Source organism: Bombus vancouverensis, chromosome 2, assembly GCF_051014615.1.
Source record: "Bombus vancouverensis nearcticus chromosome 2, iyBomVanc1_principal, whole genome shotgun sequence".
Lineage (NCBI taxonomy): Eukaryota > Metazoa > Arthropoda > Insecta > Hymenoptera > Apidae > Bombus > Bombus vancouverensis.
Genome location: NC_134912.1, coordinates 5,565,977 through 5,593,541, shown reverse-complemented (window position 1 = coordinate 5,593,541; position 27,565 = coordinate 5,565,977). Strand labels below are relative to the sequence as shown.

The following is a 27,565-nucleotide window of genomic DNA, read 5'->3' as shown; positions in this document are numbered from 1 at the left end:
ATTTTATTTTCTTATATGAATAATTTTCCTGTTTCGTATATACAAGTTATATTACACATCTGTTAAATTTATATAACCTTCCGATAATTTTTTTTAATTATCGAAATATAAAGATTACTTTTTTTCTATGGATATCAGGATAACTGATAAGTGATTAATGTAAAGATAACATTATTATAAAGCATTTAAAAAAGTTTCGTTTTATATATATTAAATGCTTAATACAAATTCTTATTGAGTACAATTAGTAGTGAAAAAATACAATTTCATATACTATATATGAAAGTCAATAGAGCTGAACAAGAAGGCTTGTATGACCATCTCGATACAAAAGATCATCTGCGATTATTGCTCGACATAATGGGCACGAATATTCTTGATTCAACCAAGTTAAAACACATGTTTCACAAAAAATATGCTTACATTGCAATCTCACGGGCATTGAATATTGATCGTGACAAATTGCACAAATTCCACCGGATGCTATTAATTGCTCTTTCGATGGCGATACTCCTAAATTCTGTAATTCAGTTAATTATTAATTTTGTTTCATAAATTTATATTCTTTTATTTACTAGAAAGTATAAAACATACCACATTTTGAAATAGCTTCCAAATAGCAGTTTGAAATAATTTTATACATGAAAATAAATCAGTTCCTTTGCTTACTATATACAATAAAGAAAGTAATACTCCAAAGATCTTTTCTGAACCTTGATAACTTTCAAAAAAATAATATAACCATGGTTGAATAGGTGCAACACATCGGGAAAGTTGAGATGATGCCTCCACCATAACAAAATATTTTCCCTAAAATAACATTGTCATTTGATTTCCTAATTAACTAATAATATTTAATAACCATAGTAGAACTTACCCTTTTTCGAAGAGCCAAAAGTTTTGAAGGCAAACATGTTAAAAAAACTTTAAAAATAATAGTAATCAATTTCAAAACAAGATCTTTTATTAAAACTGACCACAGTAATTCCCAAATGCTAAGAGATTGTGTATATGAAGAAAATAGATATGTATCATATTCAAAATGAATAAAAACTATACATCCAATAATATAACACGTAATAACTAAGAGTGATAGCCAACTTTTATTGTTTTGTTTTGCAATTTCACGTTTTACAACGTTATTAGTATAATTAAATACAACAACTAATACTATAAAGTTTAATATATTGGCTCTGTGATCATACAGGCCTTTGGCAAAAAGAATAAGAACAAAAGGAATATATCTTTTAAGTCCTTTAAAGAATGCACGTGTTCGTGGACTAATTCGTACTGCCTCTGCTGTAGCGTCTTCTATATCATTGTTATTATTATTGTTATTATGATTAATAACATTATTACTATTATTATTTTGGCTTTCACCCACAACTTCATTAGCAGCCTCACGGATATTATTTAAAAAATTGTCTGTTGCAGTTGTTTGATGATGATGATGATTATCATGAACTGAAACATCATTCATTGATTGATCTTCAACATCAATGATATAATTATCAGATGAAAGAGGTACAGGCTCTGTAGGAGTTTGAACTCTTTGAATGTTCAATAATGTGCTTAATGAAATGCCTGGTTGCTGCAAGTATAAATAATTAAATTAATATTATGTTTGTATAAAAATTTGTAAGATACATATTAAAAATATATTTGTAATACATTTTCTATAAGGGGCCTAATTTCATCTATAGTAGAAGATATATTATTTGAAAATATTCTAGAATGTTCCATTGTTGTGTTTCTGAAATTTAAATCTTTTATGCAAATAGATGGTATAGATTGACGTAAATACAAAAATTATTATCAACATGTACAGCACGAAAAATATATACATACAGTATAGAACCTTTTCATTACGCTTTCTTTAGGAAGCATCGATTAACGTCAAAATAAATTATCTTAAGTCCTTAGAAATATAATTATATGATTAGTATTAACACATTTGATAAACTGCAGAGTAGAAGAAAAGGCATTTTTGTATACTAAAAATCTAATATTAGGACGTATAACCACAAAAAGGAACCGACATACTAGAAATTTGTATCAAATTCATTTCATAATTGAATATTTAATTTGAAACTCATTACAAAACATTAACTTTTATACTTTTTATTACTGTACTTTCATAGATAATTTTAAAAGTTTGATTCATAATTTTTGACGTAGAAAGATATCGAATTGCGCCATTTTCTTTAAGATTATTCTTAACCGATACGTATGTACCATCAGAGCTACGAATATACACACGTATAAGCGCTAAGTTTAAAATTATAACTTGTTAATTAATTCGTTCAATAAGTACTTCATGCATAAGTATAAAATATATGTGGGTAACTTTGTTAAGTTTCATATTATCTGCTTTCCATCATTTACTATAAATTAAAGTAAATTTCAGGTTTGTGGTGGTTCAATGATTAAACAAAAATTTCTGTAGATTTGAAATATTTTAAATAATTAATAATAGGATATACTATATTAAAGTTTGATAAAAATTCACATAATTTATGTATAATATAATAATTTACACACACATACATTATGTTTAATACTGTATATGAGAAATATTGTTGGTTTAATATTGTTGACAAAAATTTAAGAAACTTTATTTTCGAATATTTTTTGTATGCTTCCCTCGTTTACGTTTTCCTCTTGCCCCTTGGATAGAATTTAAATAAGAATAAGTGCATTTGGATGTTGGTTGTTCAACCGAAGCATTAACAGCTCTTGTCCAAATGATCGATGCAACTGCACCCAAAGCTCGCGACATGCACAGTAATATTTGATTGAATTCCATGTCTTTCAGCCCGTAGAACTTACACAATAAATGTAGAATAAATTACAATTATAGTATAAATAGGTGAAAATTAAAATAAAATTGTTATTATACTTGAAAAATAGGTGCAGCAATTGCATTTTGTTCGGGATAAATATTTTTTCCTTTTGCAGATTTCATCATTGTAGAAAGAATTTTAGTGATGGTTTGTGACAACTGGAGATAAGAATACAACTATCAAATTTTTGCTTAATAACTCGGAGAGGTAAAAGAAGTTAAATTAAAAAAATACAAGTTTGAGTAAGGAGTTCATAGACTTAAATCCTACATATTCGAGAAGAACTATGAATAAAACTAAAGATACTCAATACGTATACATTACACATGTATACCTTTATACCAGAATCATTTGGTAAATGTTCTCTTGCATAATTTTCCAATACGGTGTATTTCGGATCGCAAATCTCTGCTTCTTTGTAACCAGTTAATTTATCCCTTTGAATTACACTGGTTATATAGTTCCTTAACTTTTCTTCCTTCGATTCTTGGCCAAGAAGGCGCTGTATTTTTGTTTGGAATTCCATATACTAGTTCATTAAGGTAATAATTATTCACGAGTAGTTATATGTTTTATATCGATAATAATTCTTATAATTATTGTAGAAATTATTCAATTAATCGAAATCGAAAACGTCATTACTTCTGAAATTGTGCCGCTTTTAGGTTCCTCGGTATATGCTAAGGCTCCTGCTGCAAGAGCCTGGTTGACGTATGATTGAGAAGCACCGAGTATTTCTGTAACATGAACGCCAGGTATTCCGCCATTTTCATCTCTATAAAAGTATTTTGTGATATAAATTCTATAAATGAAAGGGTGTATATAGCGATAAAAAGAAATTTTTTAAATTCTAGTTTAAGTAGTTTATGAAACATTTCTGTAATACGAACGCCAACATTTCTGTCATTTTCATTCTATAAAAGTACCTTGTAATATAGATTTTATAAATCAACAATCGCATTTTTTAAAAATGCGCGCAATCGTACTTCTAGAGAATCGCGAGGAAAGAAGCTTTTAAAATCTTGATTTGTAACATTTTTTTAAATTATTTCTTGTATATAAGGATATGCAATTTACTTACGCGTTCAGAACAATGTATAATCGAAGGAAGTCCATCAACGATTTCTTATGGTTTTTCGAAATGTCAAATGCGTTACATAAACATTCTGATAAAAATTGTATCCAATCGCCGTTCTCTTCTTCCAAGTTCTTCAATTCGCCTTTAGCGATTAGACCGACTATTGCCGGTAGCGTTGCTAGTAACTCCATACTATCTTCATACATGTACTTGAAGCATAAATAATAAACCTCATAATGGAAATTTCAACTTTCAACAAATTCAATCAAATATTTTAATCCGACTTCGTTACTCAAATTATACTTTTATACTTTGTCGTTTCCTAGCTTTAAAGCATATCCCATTTAATTCTTTTCTTAACTCGTTACATAGGAAGGAAGGTAATGCAAGGACAATTAGTTGTAAATTCTAATTACAAAAGCGTAATTATATAATATTCATAGTATCTGGTGTACACTAAAGGGCCCGTCTTTAAATTTAAGTCTACTATGAAAACATTATCAGTTAGATATTAAAACTCACTTCCCAATGAGTATAACTCAAGGCGCCATTTTTTAAAGCTTCATTCATGTGATTGCGAGAATCAAAAACGGTAAGAGCCACTGACAGCTTTCCAAGAGGAGACGTTGTTTTTGGTAACGTTTGAAGAACGGAACCAACGATTCCACCGCCTGGTCCTGACCACCAATCTTTCTTCTTTTGACGTCGTGCAGACCAATCAGCGATTAACGATGCTGTTTGTTCTTGCGTTGGAACATCCCCGGTTAAAAGCAACCAAAATACAGATTCCGCACTTGGTGACTTTCCTTCTCGAGGTAACAGTGTAACAACTTCCGGTATCGTTAGTCCCCTATATTTAATCTGCACAAAATGAAATTTTTCACTTTTAATTCTGTATTAAAAGTTATTAATTTCGTTTAGAAAGAAATGTGTTATAGTATAAAAACGTCACCCCATATTTTGGATCAATCTCAGAAGTTTCTCTAACCATAGTGTTCACTCCGTTTAATCCTTGATAAATATTTTCCACGGTGATCTGACTGATCACCGACGATCCATGTTCTTGTCGGATATTTCTCAATATATCATAGTGTATGGGAATCTTTTCGCACAAAGCCTCCTTCAAGTTTACGCTTGTACTAGGAACACCTCTCGTTGTACTCACCTTAACATTTAATTCATTTTTTTCATATCCTTGCAAAAGTATAATATGTTCTTGCAATAATGGTAAAAAATATATAATTGTTTTTTCCTTTCTGTTCTTTTAGAATAACGGTTAACAAATTTATTTGTCAAGTGGCATAAAACAAATCAAACAAAGACAAATCTTTCTCTATGCGGAGAAGGAACTTTAAGATAATTTATTACCAGTAAAGAGATATTTTTATATAATCGAAAGCATAAATGATATCATATTTGCTTTCTATTTATAGATCTTCAAGTTATCAATATTGCGGATAGCGATAAAAATTTTGAAAAGCAAATTGGCTGCGAGTAACCTCGTACATCGGTAAATCAATTCCAACCGTCAATACGTGTCGTTGTCCGTGGAAATTAATGTCGCTGTAATTCTTCATATTTTTTAGAATCACCGTTCGCATGAGGAATCGGAGTCCTCTCCAAGGCTGAAGCATCTTTCCCAAATTCGTCTTCTAAGATTCTCAAACGTAAATTTTCATCATTTTTATAATGAAAGATTATTAGAACGTTAAGAGGAGACTGATCAACCACATTATATGTTTACTGTTATTTAGTCTTAGCCTAACGTAAATTTATTTCTGCAAAATATAGTGTGAAATTTAGTCATTGCTTCGTTCCAAATTAAAAAAACAGAGATCGAACTACAATGGTATTTTTTGTTGCAATATTTAGGCGGTGATGCTCTTTTGTTTACTTCTTGTTTGCTGCGCGTTTGCTATCATGAAGTTTTATGTCCATATGTAGATATTATTCTGCCTTTGAAAACGCAAAACGTTGAACATTAATCATTGATACCTATTGTTGGTAACAGCTTTTAATGATACTTAGAGGAGTATTTTTAATTATCAGTATTTCCTTTTTTTTTTGTCGATATTAAAGTTATATATTTGCAGTGTAATTTTCTAGAATTTAACAAAACGCAAATCAGGAGATGAATGAAAAGATCAAAACGTGTTTTATTTTTGTTTTAGTTTCTTTTTTTATTGCATTACTCCTGCATACAAAATAACGCGTGATATTTTGTATGTAAAACAACGCTTATTCGACACACTCTCGATGACTGTACAAATTCGCGTCGAAATTTCTGTACCTTGTCTAGAATCACTATTTCGATACAAAGATTTTTTTTTACCAACGAACACATGTTTGTATGTTATGTAATGCACAGTTTGTATGTCGCTCTATTCGATATATTCAACATTTATGTATATTTATTCTGCGTGGCCTACGCGTATACTGGACAACAAATTGATCGTGGAAATTAAATAACAATCGATTGTTCGTGTATCGTTTCCGATTTTGGCAATTATATCATAAAATATTCATAAACGATCGTACAACGAGCGTGGAACTCTGTTAAACGGGAGAATCGGTTTCCTTATCAATCGCTTAATTGTTGAGCCAATAATATTATGTTCTTACGTTAAAATACGTACAAACGACAACAACAGATAACACGTACTTTTCAGAGATCTGCATACGTATAGGTGTACGGTATTTCACAATATGAATAGCTACGCTTACGGCTAGTGATTAATTCCTTAACAGTATAGTAAAATATATGTATATTGTATACACTATTGCTTGATTTGAGGTAACTCTCAATAACACGCTATTATTACATTTATTTCTTCGCTATTATCATCATTTTTATTATTAATATTAATATTATTATTATTACTATTATTGTTATTATTATTATTATTATTATTATTATTATTACTATTATTATTATTACTATTATTATTATTATTAGGCCGAATGCATTATTGGAAAGTGAACTAAAAATATTAATTTCGTATACTCGAGGTTCAATATAATAATAGAGCAACGAACTATACAATAAAACATATCACAGAAAAATAGAGCGAACTTTATTGCGTTTGCAATTACAATAGATCTCTTAATTTTTCATCAAAATATGGGTTTTAGAGGTGTATATAGAATAACCAATTCTAATCTATAAATAAATTTATCTCTGGTACATATATTCTTAATGAAGAATTTCTAAAAATGAAAGTAGTATTTCAATTTTATATAATTACGCATGTTAAACTATTTGAAATCTTATGTAGGAATTTGAAAAAGTGAGATAAATTCATTTATAAACTTTGTTTGTACAGAATAGAAGAAATTCATGATATATTTACAGAGCGAATTATAAAGTAAATCGTAGAAATGAAATTGTACATAGAGGGATTCGGCAGTCGGTTACGTACATACATACGTATTTGCAATCTTTCCGTCGATCTCGACGCGAAAGTGCAGTTGTACAACATGATTGCATTATTTTTCAGTGTTAAAGTTACACGATGAGCAGTTTCGGTGGGAATATTCACAGACGAGATATTAAGGTTCTTCGATTCGCAAAGTATATTCGGTATTTCCTTCGTTACTAACTTCATACTCTTGTAATACTGATAATTCATGAGCTTTGAGAGATCTTTCACGAAAAGCGATCGAACGATCATTACAACTTTAAAATTGTTAAAAAAATAACAGTGAAATTATTCCTTACTCGCTTCAGTTTGTACTTACAGCATTAAATTTACGAAAGACACAAGAAAACTGTACTAAATTTAGAATATTTGTCATTTATGCGCAAAAGGTGGCCATGCTTTCCATGAAAAATCTCGATGTCTCCAACAATCACAATACTGCATTCTGCATTGTCGATTAATGAACCACAAAAGGCTCCTGAGTGGACTCCTGTTTCAGATTACAACTCGACTAGAGGGATATTGAGAATAATTTGGGATTCTGCGTGCAATTGAGCTTTTGCATGGAGGATCTTTTCACAACGTTTGTTTTTCGTATCCGCTTCGAGTTAACTACGACCCTGTGTCATGGTATAGATAGAAGCAACTTCTTTTGATGATGTGGTCGCAGAAATCGAGCACGTTGATTTTCTGGCTTCAATGTCAGAGAAGAATACATTTTTCGCTGGTGTCGTGCGAGTGAGATCGTAGAGGTTGCGAGGGTGCTGGCGTGGGAGAAGGTGGTCTACCTTCGACGGCTTGAATACTCTTCATCAGTTCACGGAATACCTGTTAGACGCAAAAAATGTACTTTAGTTCATGAAAATAATTTTTCTATGTTATTCTTAAAATATAACAATACAAATTTTCTCATGACGGAAATTTATAAAATTATATTAAAAAATTGCATTATTAATATTTTTTACTTAGATAAACAAAGTTTAAGGTTAAAATACTTTAGTAAATTCATATACAATTGGAACTATTAATGGTTAAATATTAAAGTAGTTCAATTTTGATCAATGGTTTATTTATTGCATTACCAGACAAAAGAAGTTTGCAAATTAACATAAACAAGTTATGAATGTATTTTCAATTATAAAAGATTTTAATGAGCAGTTTCATTTTGGCATTATAGGGGGCGAAAATTTCTCGAAGTAGCGGTTTTATTAGGTTATGGTAGGTTGTTCACATCGCATATGCGTAATTTGAAACGCGAGATGAGGTATCAAAACGTAATTCTCTTATCGTTTCGAATAATTAAGTAATGTATGTATGTATGTAAATCTATTATTATATCTTCTATTCCCAGGTAAATGTTCTTAAATTATAATCAATAAGTATCAATTATAATCAATAAATTATAATCAAAATATGATATATTCATATGTTTCGTCAATGTACAATGTATATTTGTAGTTCTTTTATACAATATGATGATTTATATTTGTAGCGATAAAAGAATAATTTTGGCAAGTAATTATGGTCGTTAACGCTAAAATATGGTAATGATAATAAAAGTACAATTTCTATGATTGGATAAAAGTTGCCTAATTATAAATATTTAAATAGGTTAATTATACAGATAAGATTTCAATGATTTTCAAATATGTTATCAAGTTTAAGATTATCAATATTTATATGTATTCTGAGATGAAATGTATACAGGGGCGTTATTAATAAAATATATTGATTAATGAAATATGTATCGCAAAGATAAAAAACATGGGTGTGTTTTGTTTTAGGAAAAGAAATTTTATAAACAAAATTACTTCATTGACAGAGAAACTTAGTGATGAGACAGTTTTTAGTGGGTTAATACATAATAAATATTCATGTAATACAACAAAAAATTTTGATACAATGAATGATATATATACTTTCGTGGGAAAAAATTCAAATAATAATGTACATTATAAGATGCAAAAACATGACATTAAAAGACACGTAGGCACATTTGAAAAAGATAGTAAGGATAAAGGAAGGAGAGTTGATAATCAAGAAGGTGATATAAATATGATTGATAGTAGTAGCATCATAAGGAATAAACTAAAACAAGTTCAAGATAATATGAGAAAATGCAAAAAAAGTGAAAAAGTAAGACTTAATAAAAAAGAACATAAGTATAGTAAAATAAAATATTATTCTCGTGATTTAAATTCATTCATACCCATTGCTTTGCAGCGAATAAACAGGAAAATAAAAAGGAAAACAATAGGAAAACAGGAAAATAAAAAGACGCAGAAGATTGTTCAAAATTTTAAGCCTTATATTATAGGAAAAGTAGAAGAGCTAAAAGATAAACTTTTAGAACATCAGTTCCACATAATTAAGATACAATCAAACTATACTACAGAAGATATAGTAACATTGGAGGATGCTAATCATACAGTATTCATTTTCAATAGTATTATGAGCAAATTAAAAGAGGAACTATCTCAACTACAAGAAGAATTAAAAGATTCTTATATTGAGTGGATTAGAATCATTAATAGTTGTAATCGTACTGTTTCAAATGAACAGGATAAATGGGCTATTAATAGTAATGATCTGGAAATAGTAGGAAGTGAAACAACTTCACAAAGTAGCAGTTACAATGAAATATTTTCAACAAATGCTTATAAAAAACAATCATCAAACATAAATAAAAGTTCAGAGAAGAACATTTGGGAGAGAAATAATAATACTATACTTCAGCAGAATATTAGACAAGATAAGAATAATGAAATATCATCAAACACAATGGATACTAACATCATAAATACAAAGCAGACCTCAAATCAAACTGGTAACAACAATGATATTTTACAAAGTGGACAAAATCCATCATCCATGTTCGATAAATTAAAAGATATTAACATAACTAAAGCACTTACAACATATTCTACAGCGGGAAAGAAAAGTACAAATTACACACTAAATAAAAATTCATCATGTCAAAATATCACAGATACATTGAAGCAGTTAGATGATCATGAACGAGTTTTAGTTCAAAATGGGCCAATAACAAAGAAAAGACGGTTAACAGATTATGACAGTGATATAAGTAATAAGCATGGCATAGTGTCTTTGTATAGTTCAAGAAACATGTGTACACAAGACATTAAACATGTAGATGTAAGTGAAGACACATATTCTGAAGACTCTGAAAGTTTAATTTTTGAACCTATTCCATTCAATAATTCAGAAGTTCTAACACCAAGACCTGATTCAGATGAAAGAGATACCTTTCGATCTAACAAAATACTTAATTTTAATATACATTTAAAAGCTAAAAGTAACCATGATTCTCAAATTGTATCGAAAAAACCTGTTGCTCTTTTAAACACAAACAATTCAAATGGAAAGTATTGGATAAAATCTACTCAACATAAAATCTTTAATTCAAACGGAAGTTCAGTAAATCAGATTGAATCTAATATGGATAAAAAGTTACAAATGATATGCCAAGTGGTATTACATAAATACATACAGTAATTAAGTTAATATTGATAATTACGATTTTTTGTGTTTTATTTTTGTCTCTTAACTCCTCAAGTGGAGAAAAAATTCTTGTAAGTCATTCGTACAGTAAAAGTATAAAATGTTCTTACTGTTTACTGGCGGATATATAGGTTGGGCCCAATGAACAATTAACCAAAGCCGATCTCCGTTTTACCCGTTTAGGGGATCAATTAGTACTGTTGAAGCATAGCTGCTATGATAATTTGTGTTAAGAAATTATCCATATTTACCTTTGGTTTTTTATTTTGTAATTTATATAAAGCTCACATAAAAATGAATATTATATATTATTATTATATAAGTTTATGAATATTATCTAAGTAGAAGTTTATTTTATATATTAATGAACAAATATTTTTTTATATGGCTTATTTTGCGTAATTTGATTTACGTAATAAATTTATGTTACTATACAAATGTATTATCTATGAAGAACCTAATACTTTAATTTTATCTTTGTGAGTAGTTCAAGATCATTGTTTAGGATGTGTCAATCTAAATCTGTAAGATCATCAGATTTTGAAATTTTCGAATTCCAAAGTTTTCACACATACATACATTATTCTGTTTTTATTATATATATATATATTCTGTTTTTATTACATTTTCTTTCGAGCAATTATTCTGAAATTTTGTACATATCATTCTCTTTCCAAGTGTCACAATATAGGCGAGTAAGACTAACAAAAATATCGTAGGTAAAAAAGTAAAGACCACCCTACTGATCGCCATAACAGTCAACGTATTAATAATATACATTTATATCATACGTACCTGCACAACACGACAGTTAAATCTGGCGCTACATTCGACGTAGCCGCATCGCCAGTGCTTCCGAACGAGATTAACGATGTCCCTGTAGCGAGTTCCGGAAGCAGCCGCAGGCGACAATTCGTCTTGCTTGTTCCCGACTACCAATAACGGTATGCCCCTCATATCCCGTGCTTCGTAGATTTGTTCTCGTAACGTCCTAATATACTGTCGTGTCATAAATGAAAGTGTTTTAATATAGATATATAAGTAATATCTATCATATTTTATAGTATCGCATACATATTATTAGACTTTGAGTTTTTATACATTTATGGGAAATGTAAAATTGCAAAGACGCATAAAATGCACGTAACACGTAAAGATATGTAAAATATGTAAAGTACAATACTAGTTAAGATATTTAATAATTGAAAGAAACCTCTGTCTAAATTTTATCTTTCTAATTGCGTTTATAAAGATATAAATTTGCATAAATATCCGCAGTCTATATATCGATACAATTTGGTAACGTTACAGTAGTCATAAAAGTATCATAATATGCAGCGTGTTAATAAATATCCGAGATACCTGAAATGTCTGAGATCTTTTATAGATTCAGTACTAGACGTTTTTTGTGGACGAAATATCCCTGTACATAGGTTAGGAGGGCTCTGATGCATAATAATTTACTAATAATAGTAATGATTTAACCACCACGTAGTCTAATTATTGAGTTTTACAAACGAAAGAATCGAACTTTTTTGCATAATTTTCGCGAAAATCAAGCAAATCAATCGAAGCTAGACGACGTTTTGCATTTAGAGCGTACATGAAAAATATAATTTAAAACACCAGTTGCAGAAGATTCAAGCATTATTATACGTAAATCTTGATTTGTGTATTCAACTGGACAACCCTACTCAGAATATCGCAAAATTTCATTCGAAAGACTGATAAAACTCTATTTCTCGTACTATCGATATTCGTAACCATATAAAGTCGATTTAGATCTGTTCAGTAACATTTCTTCCATTTGTTTCTGTTTCTAGTCATTTTCAACCTAGTAGTGTTCCTTAACTGATAACAAATTCCCTAAGTCAAGCTTTTTGACTCGGTAAATTCATTAAAATGCTAACCGCAATAATAAATTAAAAGAATATCGTAACGAGAATCTTCGATAGTTCTTTTTTTTCAAGTTTTTGCATATTTTTCATCTCGCTGTAGAGAGAGTATAAAGAAGAACGATAATCGCAACAAAGATCGAATAAGGAAAGTTTCCACCCCTCTGTTAAGCATAAAGAAAGGTCTCTAATGAAATGGGGGTGTCTGGAGGCAATTGGGGTGAAAAAAATGTTTTTAAAAACATTCTCAGGGATAAACACGTTTATTCGAAGCTTTTACGAAGTAGCTTTGTACTAAATGTAATAAATCGTTGATAATATATTGATAAAAAGAAATAAAAAGAACGACTTTATCCTTTATTAAAGCTACCGTAGAATATTACGACACGATAAAATTTATTTTTGGAAGTTAATATAATAAAGAGGATATCTTAGGATTTATAAGTGTCAAGCAGTCGCACTATGGAACAACTTTTTATTTAAGAAGTTTATACGTACACAGCTTGTCTGTTTATCAAGCTATAGATAGCATAGAAAAGAATCTTCCGTATTGATTGACAGACTATAACAATTACTTCCAATAATAATATTTCGATTAATAATAACGAGAAGATACCGTTTATAAATATTGCTTTTGATCATTAGTCAATCATTAATTCATATATTTTTAGTAATAATCAGGTCTTGTTGATAAAAATCTACCAGACTGTCCACGGTAATTGCTACTTGACTTTGTTTCCGAAATATTCATAAAAATATTTTTGCTACTTTTTATCTTAGTGTGAGTTAGTTTTGGCTTAGCTTTATCTACGGACATGATATTATATGTGTATTCATGGTTCTCGCGTAGCTTAATTAATTGCAAGTCTCTTTCCTTTTGTTTTGTTTCTTATCTTCCTGTGTTTAGAAGTTGAAGCGTGAGGCGTATGAACGAACGAATCGCGGTACGAACACATCTAACGTACGTACTAGAAAAATCTGTTTACAACGTTAACTTGAACGACGTATTGGAAAATCATAGAAATCGGCGAAGTGTACGGAAGTCATCTTATAAATGCAGGCTTAGTAGTGGCCCAATGGCTCGCTTTTTATAATCATTACAATATATGTATTTTCGTATTTATATACGTACCTGAAACGTGTCCTGATTACTGAGATCGAACACGAGAACGTAAGCGTTCGCACTTCGTAGTCCGTAATAACGGAAGTCCGTCCATTCGAGGTGCGAGCTGACCGGAAAATACGGGATCATCGGTAGATCTGTGATTTTTAGTTCGTACAATCGATCGGCGAGTACCACGCTCGGATAGAAAGTCTCTCTGCGCTCGGTCGGTTTGTATTCCTCGCAGAATTCGCTCCACACGAATTGCTGCAACCATAAACGAGTACTAACACTGGTGTCGGTTTACGATTTAGATCGTCGTTCTCGTTAACGGGAATAAATGGTGAGAACCCTGGAACTTCATGGGGAACTCGAAAGTTATCAACTGGTTTGAAGTGCTGTACGCAATCGACGATTCGTTCGACTTATCAAAGAGTAGATTTAGATTTGCCCCGAGTGAGAGAGAGAGAGAGAGAGAGATGGTATTTTATATGGGTTTAAATTAATTTCGTTATTGACCGTAACAGTAGCTATGTTGATTTTTAAATATCTAGAGATTAACTAATTTTAGAAATTTATAAATAAATATTGAAGAGATTTAAAAAGTTAATAATAATATTATACTTAAATATTCTTAGTGATTTCATGCGATTTAAACGATGTCTTAATTGAGGTAATTTTTTAAAAATAATTTCCATTTACATTTTTCATCTGTTGGAATGCAACGATGAGGTAAAGTACCCACGATCTACTGCTGTATAAATTATAATTAAAATAAGATACAGTGACTAATGTACAGTGACTCACACTGAAAGTATCATATTTGGACATTTACTACAGCAAATTTCTATTACTATGGGTATATTATCTACGTTATACAAAAGTTTTTGAACTTTATTAGAACTATAATGAAGAATATAGCTAAAAATCACACTAATATAGCGCTATTCTGCTAGTTTAAATTAAGCTTTTGCATTGATACAAGAAGGGCAATATCACTAAAAATTTATCTCGACTATTTTTATATATTCATTCATTTTTGTAAGAATTTTTACAATGTAATCTATAAATACATGTAGAATATACAGTAAACTAGATGATTTTTGCACCTGTATTTTAAAGGGAGAAGAAATATATAGAATTACAAGTAATTTCATTGCAAGAAGATGAAAATTTATGGGAAGATATGTATTGTAAGGTAATCGCTCGGAATGATAGGCGGCTATAAAATTAAATGAACAATTTAAGATAAAGGAAGCAAATAAAATTTACTGCTACCTGGATGAGAACCTTTGATTTAAGGGAGTATTGCTTCATGGAAATTGCAAAACGATTTATCCAATGGACTATGCTATTGTGTTGGGTTATATTGGATAGTAGAAAAATGTATAAGGTAAAGTATGAAATCTATGGGAGTCCGATGGGATAAAGTGTCCAAGGCTTGGAATTTCTATATGTACTTTCGAAATACAATATTGTCGCGTGTGTGTAGTGTGTAGTGTATATGCCTTGTTATATAGTATAGCTTGCCTGTTGCATCGCTATACTTGTCGATATATCACGAGAATGGTACATGAAGAAGGATTCTATATATTTACACATACCACTTGTCAACTTGTCTCACTTGTTGAATTTTTAATAACGTCATGCTAGTATCGATAAATTTTTCAAATGCAAATACAATTATCTAAAATAATCATAGAATCAAATATATGATATTTTGTAGCATAGTATACGATATTTTTTGAATAGCGAATATATTATAAAATAAATTAGAAAACGTATTAAGCTTTATTTTGCTTATGCGATTGAATGCATGCAGTTAAAAAGTCTAGTTAAAAAGATATTCATTCGTTTATAATTCAAGATGATAAAGAAAGAAAAAGAGAGACGTTTTTATTATCTATGAAGTTTTAACAAATTTGCGTCACTCGAACCACACACGAGATTCGAATAGTAATCGCATATTAAAAAAAGAACTATAAAAATTAAGAGAAACAACTTTATCGTATTTTTATTGCTTCTGTATTTAAATAAATAATATTCTTAAAATCGAGAAACGAAAAGAATTTTATTTAGAGGAGGAAAGTTTATATATGGAACTACAATTTAATAAAAAATCTTGTATTTGACACATTTCCCGATGTTATATTCCGTCTCCCCTTTTCAACGACTTTCAATTTCCTCAAGAGGCGACAGGTAACCGGAAAATGGCCTCGGAAATGAGCGGAAGTCATTCGCATCTTGTAAAGCGATGTTCGTCACAGTTGAACCGAAAAGCTGAACCTCTTGCTAGCTTTATCGACTGCACAAATGTCGATATTATGCACATGTGGTAAACTTGTATTTTTCCTTCTCGATTTTTCAATATTCACTGGAAAATATTATAGCTTCTTACTCGTACTTTTTCAATAACACTCAAATTGCATAAAAATAAATCGATATCAGTTTCTGGAAAACTTAACGATCTATTTATTATTGAGCTCATTTATCTAATTCCAAATTAATTTAAAAAATTAAATATAGATCTCAGAATGAAAATATTATGAATTTTTAGCTAATAATTTAATCGAGTAACTTAATTTATTATTTTTTCATATTCTTTATAATTAGTGATCCTATCGTGTTTATTTAAATCCTATTATTTCCATACAGATTTCGCTACAAAATCAATTTTATTATTTTCTTAAATAAACTCATACATTTTTTATTTTCTCTGTCAATTTTCATGGTATAATTTCTTATGTTACATAAAATTCTATCAACTATTACATTCGTCTGGAGGATTCATAAAAAATGTAGTCACGCGTGACTTCTTTCAGTCCCCAGTGAGCTTTTACGAACATCGATCGTGGTCTTTAACAGGTTAAAGCGTTAACAGGTCTCGCTTTTCCACTTTCTTATTTTCACGACCTTCCCTCGAGTAGTATGTGTAAATTTTATTCTTCGCAGTTTCGACACCTTAAATTTCCCTATGTATCCATAAAACGAAAGGAAATATTAAATTTCATCGTAATTCTATCGAAAGATGAATAATAACAGAAATTATACTACTCTGCCTTTTCCTGATATTTTCAATTTATTTAACTTGTTATTACTACTTAATCTGTTTAATAAAAGATTACCAAACAAAAGTTAGAAAATCGCTAGCGAAGTTCTAGATAATAATAATAGTAAATTTTTGGTATTTTTTGTATCAATGGATTTTGGTATTAAATTTTCACACGCTAAAATGAAATGTATCTTGACGAAATAATGCTCTTTTGAAAAATAAGGATCCACTGTATAAAACAAATCGAATAATTTCAATGCAAGAAAACACGGAGGGAAAGGAGAAGAAAGAACCGGATAAAATAATGAAAGAAAAGAGTTCGTGCTGCCTTAGTATCGCTCGTTATAACTTTCATTCCAGTCGACGATACTAACGTTTTATTAACGAGCAGGGTGTGTTTGTTAAATCGGGTTGCCATGATAAATATCTCGCGGAAGTGCAACATTCGTCGGCGCAGTTGCGTTTAATTACGCGATAGCCGTGTTACGTGCCCGCGGCATTAATTTACGCTTCGTACTTAGTTCTTCATCACGTTCAAGATCCTTCAATTGTTTCGTACGATACGCGAAATTGCCGGAAGAGACAGAGACTGCGGAAACCAAGGTGCATCACGATAACAAGGTTTATTTTGACAATTTCTTGTTACAACAAGGGAAAGTATAAACGAGCAAATATGTGTCGTGTATTCATAAATTAGTGTCTAATTAGCAAGGGTGCAATTGTTTGGAGACGTGCATAGGATGTATTAAGAAATTATCCCCTTCAACCAGTTGCGATAGAATTTACGACAAAGGTCATGCTGAACATTTCTTTGCTTTCAGTATGTTTACAGATGTGGAAGTTACTCGTTGAAGTTACTTTTCCTTGTCGATAAAAAGCTTTTGCTTGATGGAACAGAATTCTAAAATTTGATGTGCAGAAAATACCGTGTTTAAAAATTCATTGATTTTCCATAAGAAATTTTGAATGGGATGTTAAAATATTGTGAATAATAATTTGATACGATTCGAAGTTTGTTTTTAAATGTAATTTTATATTTTAATTGCAGTTATTTAAATTTGACCTGTATCACATTGCTGTTAATCGAGTATTTTTGAAACGAACAGTAAATGCAAACGAAAAACTTGATGTACATATTTTACTATTTTTGTTAAACTGTATCTTTTTTCTTTTTCAAATAATAAAAGTCTTCATCGCATAGCAAAATCTTTAATCAGGTGGAAGATATAGTCATGTTTGGTCGTGTTATTTTTAGCTAGTTTAGTTCGTATTTCTAAGATAAATATCAATAACATAGTAGCTTTCATCGTGGAATTAACGTTTTATTGTGTCGAAATCCCAGCATTCTCATCATTACGCTTCATGATATTACAATAAATAAATAACGTATTCAAAAGAATGAAAAGCTGATAGCACTTGCTTCAATAATAGTTAACAATTTCTAGTTTTATTCATATATTTCAAATGTATAATTCGAACATCAAGTCAGACATAGTATTAAAATTCGAATATTTTAAGTATTGTGGTGTTACTTATACTTACTTTAACAAACTAAAATCGCTATTGGATTAAGCAACTTTTATTCGAAAATCAGTGTATTTCTGTCATTCTACAGCGCGAAAGATTTCACCTTTGATTACAACAATATCGGAAAATTTGAAAAATTAATATTTAATGTAAAAAATTATCATTGAAAAATTACAAATAATTATTACTAATTATCTCTGAAAGAATCTCTATTAACACGTGTAGTGATGATAGATATCGATTCGATTCAACGAAATCAGTGCTCACCCTAATTATGCTGGACTTTCCCACCCCAGGTGCACCGAGAAACACAACTTTGACACGATCCAGAGTGTCTGCAGGGCTTTCTTCCTCTTTCGATCCACTTTCGGCGTTTTCACAAGTTATCGTATCGCCTCCTCTCCTTTCCAAGTAGTCCAGATCGAGCTCTATGAACCATTTACACAATTTATGTCTTAAACATCTAAGGCACAAAATTTTAGTCATCTATAACAGATATTCTGCAGAGTTAACAATAATAAGTATTAACATTATCATTACTCTTCAATGTCTATCCTCAATATCTTCGTTCCGTGTTTATACTTCGACTGAAATACTTTTCGTTCGTTAGGAACATATTCATTCCTCTACGCTTGTTATTTCCCTTCTCGTTATCGCAATAAACGTATTTGTCAAATCCAGGTCTTCCACTTTACAGATCACGGATTTGTAAAGTTGTAAAAACTTTACGACAAAGAGTATGATAATTCGATAAAGGTGAATACAAATAGCCCGATATTTTTTCGCTGATATCGAAGACGCCTCTGGATTATTTTTCAACCACCTTGGAACTTTTTCGAGAATATTTATTATTCATGAACGAGTCGAATATTTTTACGTGTGACGTACTAGGCTTCCCTCGGCCTTTTTGCGTCGTATATGAAGCCACGTTTAATCGGTGATAGGAATATTAGAGTTGTCTGGTGATTTATTTATTACCGACGACTCGAAAAATCAGAAATTTCATTAAATAACGTGGCTTTATATCGACATGTATATGTATGTATATATAATATATATGTCGGAGATGAAAAAACATCGGGACCTTTCTTTTGGAATATTTTGCAAGATCCCCAATACTTTAGTCTAGACTTTTTATCATAGCTGTATTTAAATAATAAAACTTAGAAGTATTTGTTCATGATTTAATCCGATTATGTTTGCTCGAGATTTATGACAGTAGACTTGGGCTCCAAGTGACACATCTGGTTGCTAAACGTAGCTACGGTCACGGGATGGACGTTTTTACCTAACAGAGGTTTGGAATAGTTGTATAGCTCTGCTTAAAAATATAGTTGTAGCGGCACACGTGTTTGTCACGTAAAATAAAAAAAGGAAATCTCGGATGAAAATAAAAATAAAATATACAAAAATAAAAAGAGAATTTATTTTTGAACACTTGGTTTACTCCAATTACGATTTGGTTCTGAACTCCAGCCGTGACTTTCCAAGACTGAAGATCTTACAATTTGACTTTCGATTGGATCTGTTTCTTTTTTCTTTGTCATCCCTCAATATCTCCACTATCCGCGCGTTTGTTAGACGTCCGCGACGGTTACCACGCACGCCTTCTTCCAGAACATTCGGCGGAAGGACCGTTGGGATATCGATAGCTCATTAGGCACTTCGGCGACATACATTGTCGTCGAATGTCGCCACATCTTTATCTCCATCATCAGTCCATCGGATTTGAAGTGTGGCGGTCGTGACATGTTCGAGGACAAATCAAGCCACGTGTGGTTTTGCCTCGGAGTATCAATATCGTAGGACACACACATATTGTATTAATAATCAAACTCCGGGCAGAAACAATGTTGCTGCTTCGTGGAACCGTCTAACAATTGGAATTTTATCGGTGCCCCTGGACCAATATAATATAAACGAACGCGATCGTAAGGAGAGGAGAGTTTTCATCAGTCTCATTGTCGTGCGATCTCATCAGCGAGTTACACGCACCGTCTTTACGATCAGTGAATACTCTACGTTTTAACAAAGAGTTAGTTGAGTTCTACTTGTACTGTGGACAAGTAAGTCGAGTTCGACTTAGACTTTGGAAGAAAGCGCATTTGCTATCCCGTTGACCGTGGATTTGTTATTGAACCTAAGATCATTGTCATTAGCATCTCGAGTATCTAATCACCACGGTTACTTGTCAAATTTTGTAATAATCATATTTGTACTAGTAAATATCTTCTCTGTTGCATAACAACAATGTCTAATCCAAATGAAGATTCGTTACACACCCTAATGAGAACTCGACATATATATATGTACAATATTTTTCTTTAATATTGAAATTATTATAACTGAAGTTTCGTTTACACGTAAGGAAAAGATCGTGTAATTGTTACATTAAATTAATGCTTTATGAAATGATCGATTTTTCAGGTGAATTATTTTCAACGATATCTGTTAAAATATTGTTGGTAACATTTTCCGACTTTTCTCCGGATTCGTTTTCCAATGAAAAATTACCAATTTTGAATTTCATAAATCAACGTTGAACTTTCGTAATATTTGTATAAACTTTGGCAAACGTGAAATTTATGTTTTCAGTCATTTGTCCAATGGATATTTCGATTATTTGACGAATAATGATATACCAATATTTTTTTAATAATCTCTTTACGCAGAAATTTATTAAATTTTGTTAACGCCAGAGAGAGATAATTATTTGTTATTTTTGTAAGAAAAACAATGCTGAAATACGTATGACATGCAGCGTTAATTATTACTATTCATAAAAGTATAACAATATTCATTGTATCTTTCGTAATTACGTTTGAATTAAAGAAATATTTAATCTTAAAAGCTATATTGTTAAATCTTGAAAGCTAGGTCTTTTCAAAAGAATTATCGTTGCATTCGAATTTCTATTATTCATTTATTATGATGTTCGAACGTGATGTTGCCTGGACAACCTATTATACAAACGCTTTCTGTCGTGCAACGTTCCATTGTGCCCTTTTGAATTAAGATCATTATACAGAGCTTTGATTATAGCAGTACTATAATATTAATGGCGTAGCGCGGCTCGTATGCATGGAATTTGGTCCAAATCTAACAACGCAACGTAATCGCCCATGGAGCTTCGTAATATGTAGTTAGAAATTAACAGGAAAGCGTCAATAAATTGTGGAACCTAGCTCTAGGGCAATTAAACCGCTTCAAGCGGTTTTCATTTTTAATTTCATCCATTTAAAATGTTATTTGCTACCTTTGTTTACGAGAAACAAATTCGTTGTTACCTTCTGTGTATTAATTAGAGATTGATATTTACCAGATAAACGTGAGGTATAAAATAATTGCAAACACTAAAGTTAATGTTAAAAATAGGGAGTTATGATAAAGAATAAAGATGGGAATAGGGGAAGATAATATGAATAGATTGATAATTTTAGGTTACGTTAAAAACAGTATTAAATATATATATTATATATTAATATATGTATATCGTAATCATTTGACAGTTTATGACACTGATGAAAATAACAATTTATTTTAATTTTCTTAAATAACACGACACTTTTTAGTGGTTAGCGCTGTGTAAAAAAATAAAGATAGACACATAAAGACAGAGCATTTAACTTCAGTAATAAAGCTAGAAAGTTTTGGAATTTATTAAAAAACGGGAAGAGGCAAGAACTTGCATAATTTAGCCAGTAAAAGATACGAAGATCGCTTTTACTTTTTATTTCTATCATTAAATTCGTATCTCATTTTCCAAGTCTTTTTTGTTAACAGTTATAAAAATTTGAAACAAAATATCATTTAATCAGAAAATTCTCACCTATGAATAATAGTCACTTTTGATGGAACGTGCGAGTAAAATCTTTTTCATGATATTTTAAATCAAATTTGACATTTAACAAATTAAATTTTTGGATATTAAAAGAATATAAATGAAAATGTTATTTTCAGTGACCATCAGAAATTGTTTTTCTCGCAAAAATACAACAGAGAGATTTTATGATTATTTTTAAACTTTTTGCACCCTCGAAACGAACGCAAGCTACGTTAATATCGAAATAATTATATTTTTGTCGCTGTCGACCCATTATCTACTGTTCCATGATAATCTGCATAAGTGATGCGATGAAATTCCATTATCGTTACGGAAGTTTCTTCGTAGCAATAAGTTTCGGTTTTAAAGGAAACAAGGGAGTCGGGAATATCTTCATCGTGTAACTTTTTCAAGTAATTGGCGGTCATCCCAAACACATTTCTGCAAGGTACATCGATCGTCATGTGATCTCCCAACAATATCGTTTTCCATATTTAAGCTGTACATAATATCAATTTTTAAGTAAGCGCGTTTTTGTATTTTATATGTGTATATAATTTTCGTGACAACTATATTATACGAATAATTCGGGAGTAATTCGATGTTTATTGAAATTTTTATAAATACCACAATCACGAATATTTTATTTTTATTTGGGTTATTCCTAATTACAAAGCGCGAAATATCTTTTGTAAAATTGTAACACGAGATATAAATAATAAATGTTTACAAAAGATACAGGTGCATTCGTGTACATATTCTTTATGTCAATTAATACGATTTTATTTAATATACGAATTTTCTATGAAGATACAAAATTTTATATTATTATTATATCGTGATTAAGATTAATTTCTCTCGTGTCTTTAAATATTTTATTATTATTATTTTATTTATTAAACTTAGTCCCTGCCTTTCGGCTTTGGACGACTTCCGGTTTACATACTTTCTTACATTACTACTTAAGTCACCTTACAGTACACTTATGCTACCTTGTAATACGACATATGTCGTGTCTTTAAATATTTATTTCGCAAATATTAGATGTAACAAATAAAAGGAAAATAGATTTTATTAATTGTTATCTTCTCTCGAATTTAATTCTGCCACGCTATGTGATTTACAGGTGTGTCTAAATATAGACACCAATTTAAAGCCTCCGAAATTCGAGATAGATTGCCTCGAGAACTGATATACAGCACCCTTATACATCATAGCGAGTTGTTACACTACATGTATCATAAATCGTATAAATTTCAAAATAGAATAAAAATTACGTTTTCGCTCATTTCCTTTTTCACGATATTTCAAAACTGGTAAAATAAAAAATAATCGATTCTAACTTTTTTCTATAAATTTTATGTGGTATATACATCGAAATTCGAAAAATGAATTTTTAAAAATTTTACGCGATATCTTCATTACTTTTTCAAGTTTGCATCGTTTAAATATCCTCAAACCAAGGATTATTTTCTCTTATCGATCGTTTTTATTATATCTTCCTTTTCATAGAAGATATATCTGTAACTCGAGTCGTAATATTTTTTAAATTATATGAAACGATGCAAATCAAATTTGCCACTGTTAAAATCATTTCAATGACAATTATTACAGTGGTCACACAAAGTCCCTTTTATTAGATGTCCAATAATATCGTTGTTTCCATGTGTAACAGTGATAATTATATCTCACGGTATTGTTTTCACGTTTTGATGATAAATTCAGAAGGTTCTTTCGTCTGGGTCGCCGGGTAACCGACGTTCATGGAATTCGTTTTATTCTTCTGAAGAATATTCGATGAACCGAGCTCAAACAACCACGAGGACAACCAGAGATAACCAATCGAATGACAACCAGAGACAACCAACCGAATGACAACCGTGCGTTTCGACATGGAAATACGTTTCTTCTTTTGTTTCAATTATTTTTATCGAAGCTTAAACGACGTGTAGCAGGATACAAGTAATTCTCTCTTCCTAACTTGGTCGATTTATTTGGATAATCATACGAAGCTCGTTCCTTTGCCACAAAGAAGTTCGATCGATCGAGGTTTTTCTTGCTCCCTTTTTATTATAGACGCGGAATATCTTTTACTATTAATGGCGGAATTTTATTTCAACTGCTGCATCTCTTTCAGCGATGTAACCGCACTACTGCATTTGGCAGGATTTTAATGAAAAAACTGACAGATTGTGGGAACCAAAGAAGATTCATATTTGCTATTCGAAATGCGATTCTTTGTGAATTTGCATTTGAACAAATGCAAAGGATATAAAACGCTTATTGTACTATGAGTATTTTCTTTTCTCTCTCTTGCTGTAGGTTCTTAATATTACAACGAATGCACGTAAATGATCTTAAATACCGATTTATCGAAGATATTTTCTTCAGATGTTTATTTGTCCATTTTGTAATCAATAAATTCCCATTCGCTCGTTCGATAATCTGATCGATCTTTTCCTTTCGTAAATACCGATTTGTTTGTATTCATCGCTTCTTCGCTTCTTCGTTTCTCGATTCTTCGCAAACGAGATAATCATCTTTAATCGTATTTTGAAAGTATTTTATGATCGCACGAAATTTCAAAAATTTTGATGATATTTCTCAAAAACATTTCGCTTTTGTGACATAAATGTTGCATAGTAAATTATCAAACGAACTTTCAATTTGACGTTGGTACCGATCACATCTGTTTCAAGGACTTTATAATTATAAGACAGTTAAATAGAAATTGATTTTTACAGTTGTCAGCGGGATAAAAGCTTTTAATTCGTTAAAATTTTTCAGCAACACGGCATTTTAATATCGCGGGAACACATTTGTTGCCTACGAACGCGCTATATATTAATCCATTTGTTTGATTAAAATCGAGGTTTTGACCTTTTTATCACCCAAATCTTTTCAATCCAACAAGCGAAATTACTTCGGCCGTGATACTCGAATAAAAACGGTATTTATTAGAGAAACAGGCGAATTGAATTTCGTAACATGGTTTTCTACGCTGAATCACAAAATTTTTCAAATCGCTAACTTATTTACACCCTTCTTCGGCACACACGTTTTCGAGATATGAAATTTTCCACGAAAATTGAATTCTAAGCAAATCTCACATTCAAATGCAGATTATCAGCACTGTTCACATAGAGATATTCGAGTTTTACAGTCGAATGTTCATTTCTTTTATCGTTTATTGACTTTCAATGAAAAATTAAACACAAAAGTATTTAATCGAAGACATAATTCCCCGCTGTTGAAGAAATTGTAATTGTTTGCTTGAAAGAAGATCAAGAAATATTCATATTCCAAATAAATAAATTTCATCCTTAAGCAAAATTTACATTCCAACATAATTGGAAATGTGTACTTTCTACCAATATTTAACATAAAATAAACACAACCAAAAACGAACATTCGAACGAAAATCAAGAATCTCGTTAATATCGGAAATCTTGTCGTTTGATAGCAGTTTCTATTTATATTACTATTACGTCGTTCGTTAGTAATTACTTATATTATATTTATTTGTGTTACTATATTAAAAAAAAAATGCAATAAATATTGATGAGAATTCGATATAAGAATAGTCGTATCAAAATATAAAATATAAAAGAAGTAAATTTAAATAAAAAGAAAACATAAAGAAAAATGAAATACAATGAACATTATTGAATAATTCTTAAATTCCATACGAAAACAACGCTTTGACAAACTAACATGAATTAAAGAGTACATTAACTTCGTATTTTAATCAGCGCTTAAAAAAACATTATCGCTAAGTTAAATGGTAAGAGATAACAGAAATTCTCACTAAAAAATACAACATGTGAACGGAAGGCAAATACTACACTTGAAAAGAAAATCGTGACAATTATCACGAAACAACCATAATTATCAACATTTTCCTAATCCAACAAACCGTAATTCGATGCAACAACACGAAGCAAAACTGTTGTTCACCAAGCTATTCAAGATTCAAATGAATACTGTACCACGTACTGTGTGAAGGCAAAAAATTTGAGGCGAGGAAGCAGCATAAAACCAGACGCGGTACTAGCAGCCAAGGATCACATGGAAAATACGATCAAATTGCTTACAGATGCTGAGCTGTACTACAAAATTTCATTTTAATGCGGAACGGTAGCAATTTTAACGGCCAAAGATCGCGAAGTCGAAAACGAAAACTCGAATGGAAATCACAATGCGCCTTAATTATCGCGATTCGCTAAAATCTACCCCTAAGTGATAAGTAAATAACACGATGCAAGTAACACAATGGGAAAGTGTTCACTCGGAAAGTGTTCATTCGGAAAACCAAGATCAACAAAAATCGATTGCAACTAAAATCACAGTTCGCGCCACAGGTTTGTTTTTCTTTTTTATTTTCCAGATTGATTACCCAATAGCCGCTTGTTCCCATAGAGTGTCGGCTTGGAGTGCGTGTCGTTCTCTCTCCTCGTACGGTCCATCGAGGTGAACGCGCGATTTCCACGGGTCGAGGCATGAACGCGAACTGTCGCACCTGCGAGGAGGAAGCCGCGTGCTGGGCCGAGCTTCGCGGTCGAAGCTCGCAACCCGACTGGCATCGGTGCTCCTGAGTACGACCAACTCCAAGGAGCGATCATCGACGCTGATTGACGCGTGTGCTCACCGCTCTCTGGCACCTTTCAGCTCGCCGAGATACCACGCGCTTATTGCCGTTCCATTAAAAACTCAAAAAAAGGCAAATTCTTCTCTCTTCACCTCTTTTTTTTTTATATTATCCGTTTATTCGGAATTTGTGATAAATCAGAATTTTTTCCGTAATATAGACTTTTAAAGAGGCAAATTCTTTCCCCCCTTTTCCTCGAATGTGGATTAATTAAAACTGAGGGTTTTAGGGTCAGAAGAGCGAAGAGGAGTAAATCGATTAGTTTGCAACTGTTTTAATTTTTTACGTAGCTTAACGATAGTCTTTTACGTTACAGAAAATGATATCATAATTTTGTATATAGTATTTTTAAAACAGGTTCGAGACACAGACTGCTTTTATCGAACTGTTGGCAATTTTTATAAATATATTCACGTTTTATTTCTCTCATATGGGAAGTGGATAATTTTTATTTTTGTTGAAAAATCGATTGGCTGTTTCTTTTAGGGTCAGTCCAGTGAGAACACTAAGTCCTTGCAGTTTCAGTAATGGACTAACGTGCAAATCAGCAATTGTGATCGTAATTTGTGCGCGTTACATCATAGGGTTCTTCCATTAATTGCCTAGTACGCGCATAAACGCTACATTAAAGTAATTAATTCCAGATGTAATTAAAC

General features: G+C 31.0%; 4 protein-coding genes across 6 annotated transcripts; 1 reads left to right on the top strand and 3 right to left on the bottom strand.

Annotated features, from left to right (window-relative positions):
* Positions 1 to 184: 184 nt before the first annotated feature.
* Positions 185 to 2,218, bottom strand: Rnft2 (ring finger protein, transmembrane 2). The gene is made up of 5 exons (XM_033343169.2): positions 1,849 to 2,218; positions 1,672 to 1,753; positions 878 to 1,591; positions 595 to 810; positions 185 to 520 (listed from the first exon to the last, which is right to left on the bottom strand). Exons 2-5 carry the CDS (start codon positions 1,741 to 1,743, stop codon positions 287 to 289), a joined length of 1,236 nt encoding a protein of 411 aa, XP_033199060.1. The 5' UTR covers positions 1,744 to 1,753; positions 1,849 to 2,218; the 3' UTR covers positions 185 to 286.
* A 392-nt stretch (positions 2,219 to 2,610) lies between these two features.
* On the bottom strand, positions 2,611 to 5,563 carry LOC117161545 (citrate synthase, mitochondrial). The gene is made up of 8 exons (XM_033343164.2): positions 5,448 to 5,563; positions 4,874 to 5,086; positions 4,444 to 4,782; positions 3,925 to 4,130; positions 3,486 to 3,618; positions 3,178 to 3,372; positions 2,900 to 3,001; positions 2,611 to 2,824 (listed from the first exon to the last, which is right to left on the bottom strand). Exons 1-8 carry the CDS (start codon positions 5,553 to 5,555, stop codon positions 2,615 to 2,617), a joined length of 1,506 nt encoding a protein of 501 aa, XP_033199055.1. The 5' UTR covers positions 5,556 to 5,563; the 3' UTR covers positions 2,611 to 2,614.
* A 512-nt stretch (positions 5,564 to 6,075) lies between these two features.
* LOC117161551 (ras-like protein family member 10B) lies at positions 6,076 to 26,883 on the bottom strand. Its single transcript, XM_033343181.2, has 5 exons — positions 26,658 to 26,883; positions 18,706 to 18,866; positions 13,890 to 14,126; positions 11,658 to 11,861; positions 6,076 to 8,168 (listed from the first exon to the last, which is right to left on the bottom strand). Exons 1-5 carry the CDS (start codon positions 26,881 to 26,883, stop codon positions 8,043 to 8,045), a joined length of 954 nt encoding a protein of 317 aa, XP_033199072.1. The 3' UTR covers positions 6,076 to 8,042.
* LOC117161544 (uncharacterized) lies at positions 8,401 to 11,436 on the top strand. 3 transcript variants are annotated; one of them, XM_033343163.2, is made up of 3 exons: positions 8,412 to 8,691; positions 9,125 to 9,476; positions 9,564 to 11,436. In XM_033343163.2, exons 1-3 carry the CDS (start codon positions 8,651 to 8,653, stop codon positions 10,854 to 10,856), a joined length of 1,686 nt encoding a protein of 561 aa, XP_033199054.2. In that variant the 5' UTR covers positions 8,412 to 8,650; the 3' UTR covers positions 10,857 to 11,436. The 3 variants fall into 3 exon arrangements, with proteins under 3 accessions (XP_033199053.2, XP_033199054.2, XP_076481646.1); XM_076625531.1 differs by lacking the exon at positions 8,412 to 8,691 and adding an exon at positions 8,756 to 8,884; XM_033343162.2 differs by having other exon boundaries at positions 8,401 to 8,691; positions 9,125 to 11,436.
* Positions 26,884 to 27,565: the final 682 nt, after the last annotated feature.

Excerpts from the sequence above, each read along its gene's own strand:
- Rnft2 (XM_033343169.2), bottom strand. The coding sequence starts at position 1,743 with ATGGAACATTCTAGAATATTTTCAAATAATATATCTTCTACTATAGAT. Across the intron at positions 1,592-1,671 it reads TTAGGCCCCTTATAGAAAAT|CAACCAGGCATTTCATTAAG; the intron begins GTATTACAAATA and ends TTATACTTGCAG. Across the intron at positions 811-877 it reads TTTTGGCTCTTCGAAAAAGG|GGAAAATATTTTGTTATGGT; the intron begins GTAAGTTCTACT and ends ATGTTATTTTAG.
- LOC117161551 (XM_033343181.2), bottom strand. The coding sequence starts at position 26,883 with ATGATCGCTCCTTGGAGTTGGTCGTACTCAGGAGCACCGATGCCAGTC. Across the intron at positions 18,867-26,657 it reads TGGGAACAAGCGGCTATTGG|AGCTCGATCTGGACTACTTG; the intron begins GTAATCAATCTG and ends AATGGTTCATAG. Across the intron at positions 8,169-11,657 it reads TTAACTGTCGTGTTGTGCAG|GTATTCCGTGAACTGATGAA; the intron begins GTACGTATGATA and ends TGCGTCTAACAG.
- LOC117161545 (XM_033343164.2), bottom strand. The coding sequence starts at position 5,555 with ATGCTTCAGCCTTGGAGAGGACTCCGATTCCTCATGCGAACGGTGATT. Across the intron at positions 4,131-4,443 it reads TGAGTTATACTCATTGGGAA|TACATGTATGAAGATAGTAT; the intron begins GTGAGTTTTAAT and ends TTATGCTTCAAG. Across the intron at positions 3,002-3,177 it reads CAAATGATTCTGGTATAAAG|TTGTCACAAACCATCACTAA; the intron begins GTATACATGTGT and ends TCTTATCTCCAG.
- LOC117161544 (XM_033343162.2), top strand. The coding sequence starts at position 8,651 with ATGTATGTATGTAAATCTATTATTATATCTTCTATTCCCAG. Across the intron at positions 8,692-9,124 it reads ATTATATCTTCTATTCCCAG|GAAAAGAAATTTTATAAACA; the intron begins GTAAATGTTCTT and ends GTTTTGTTTTAG.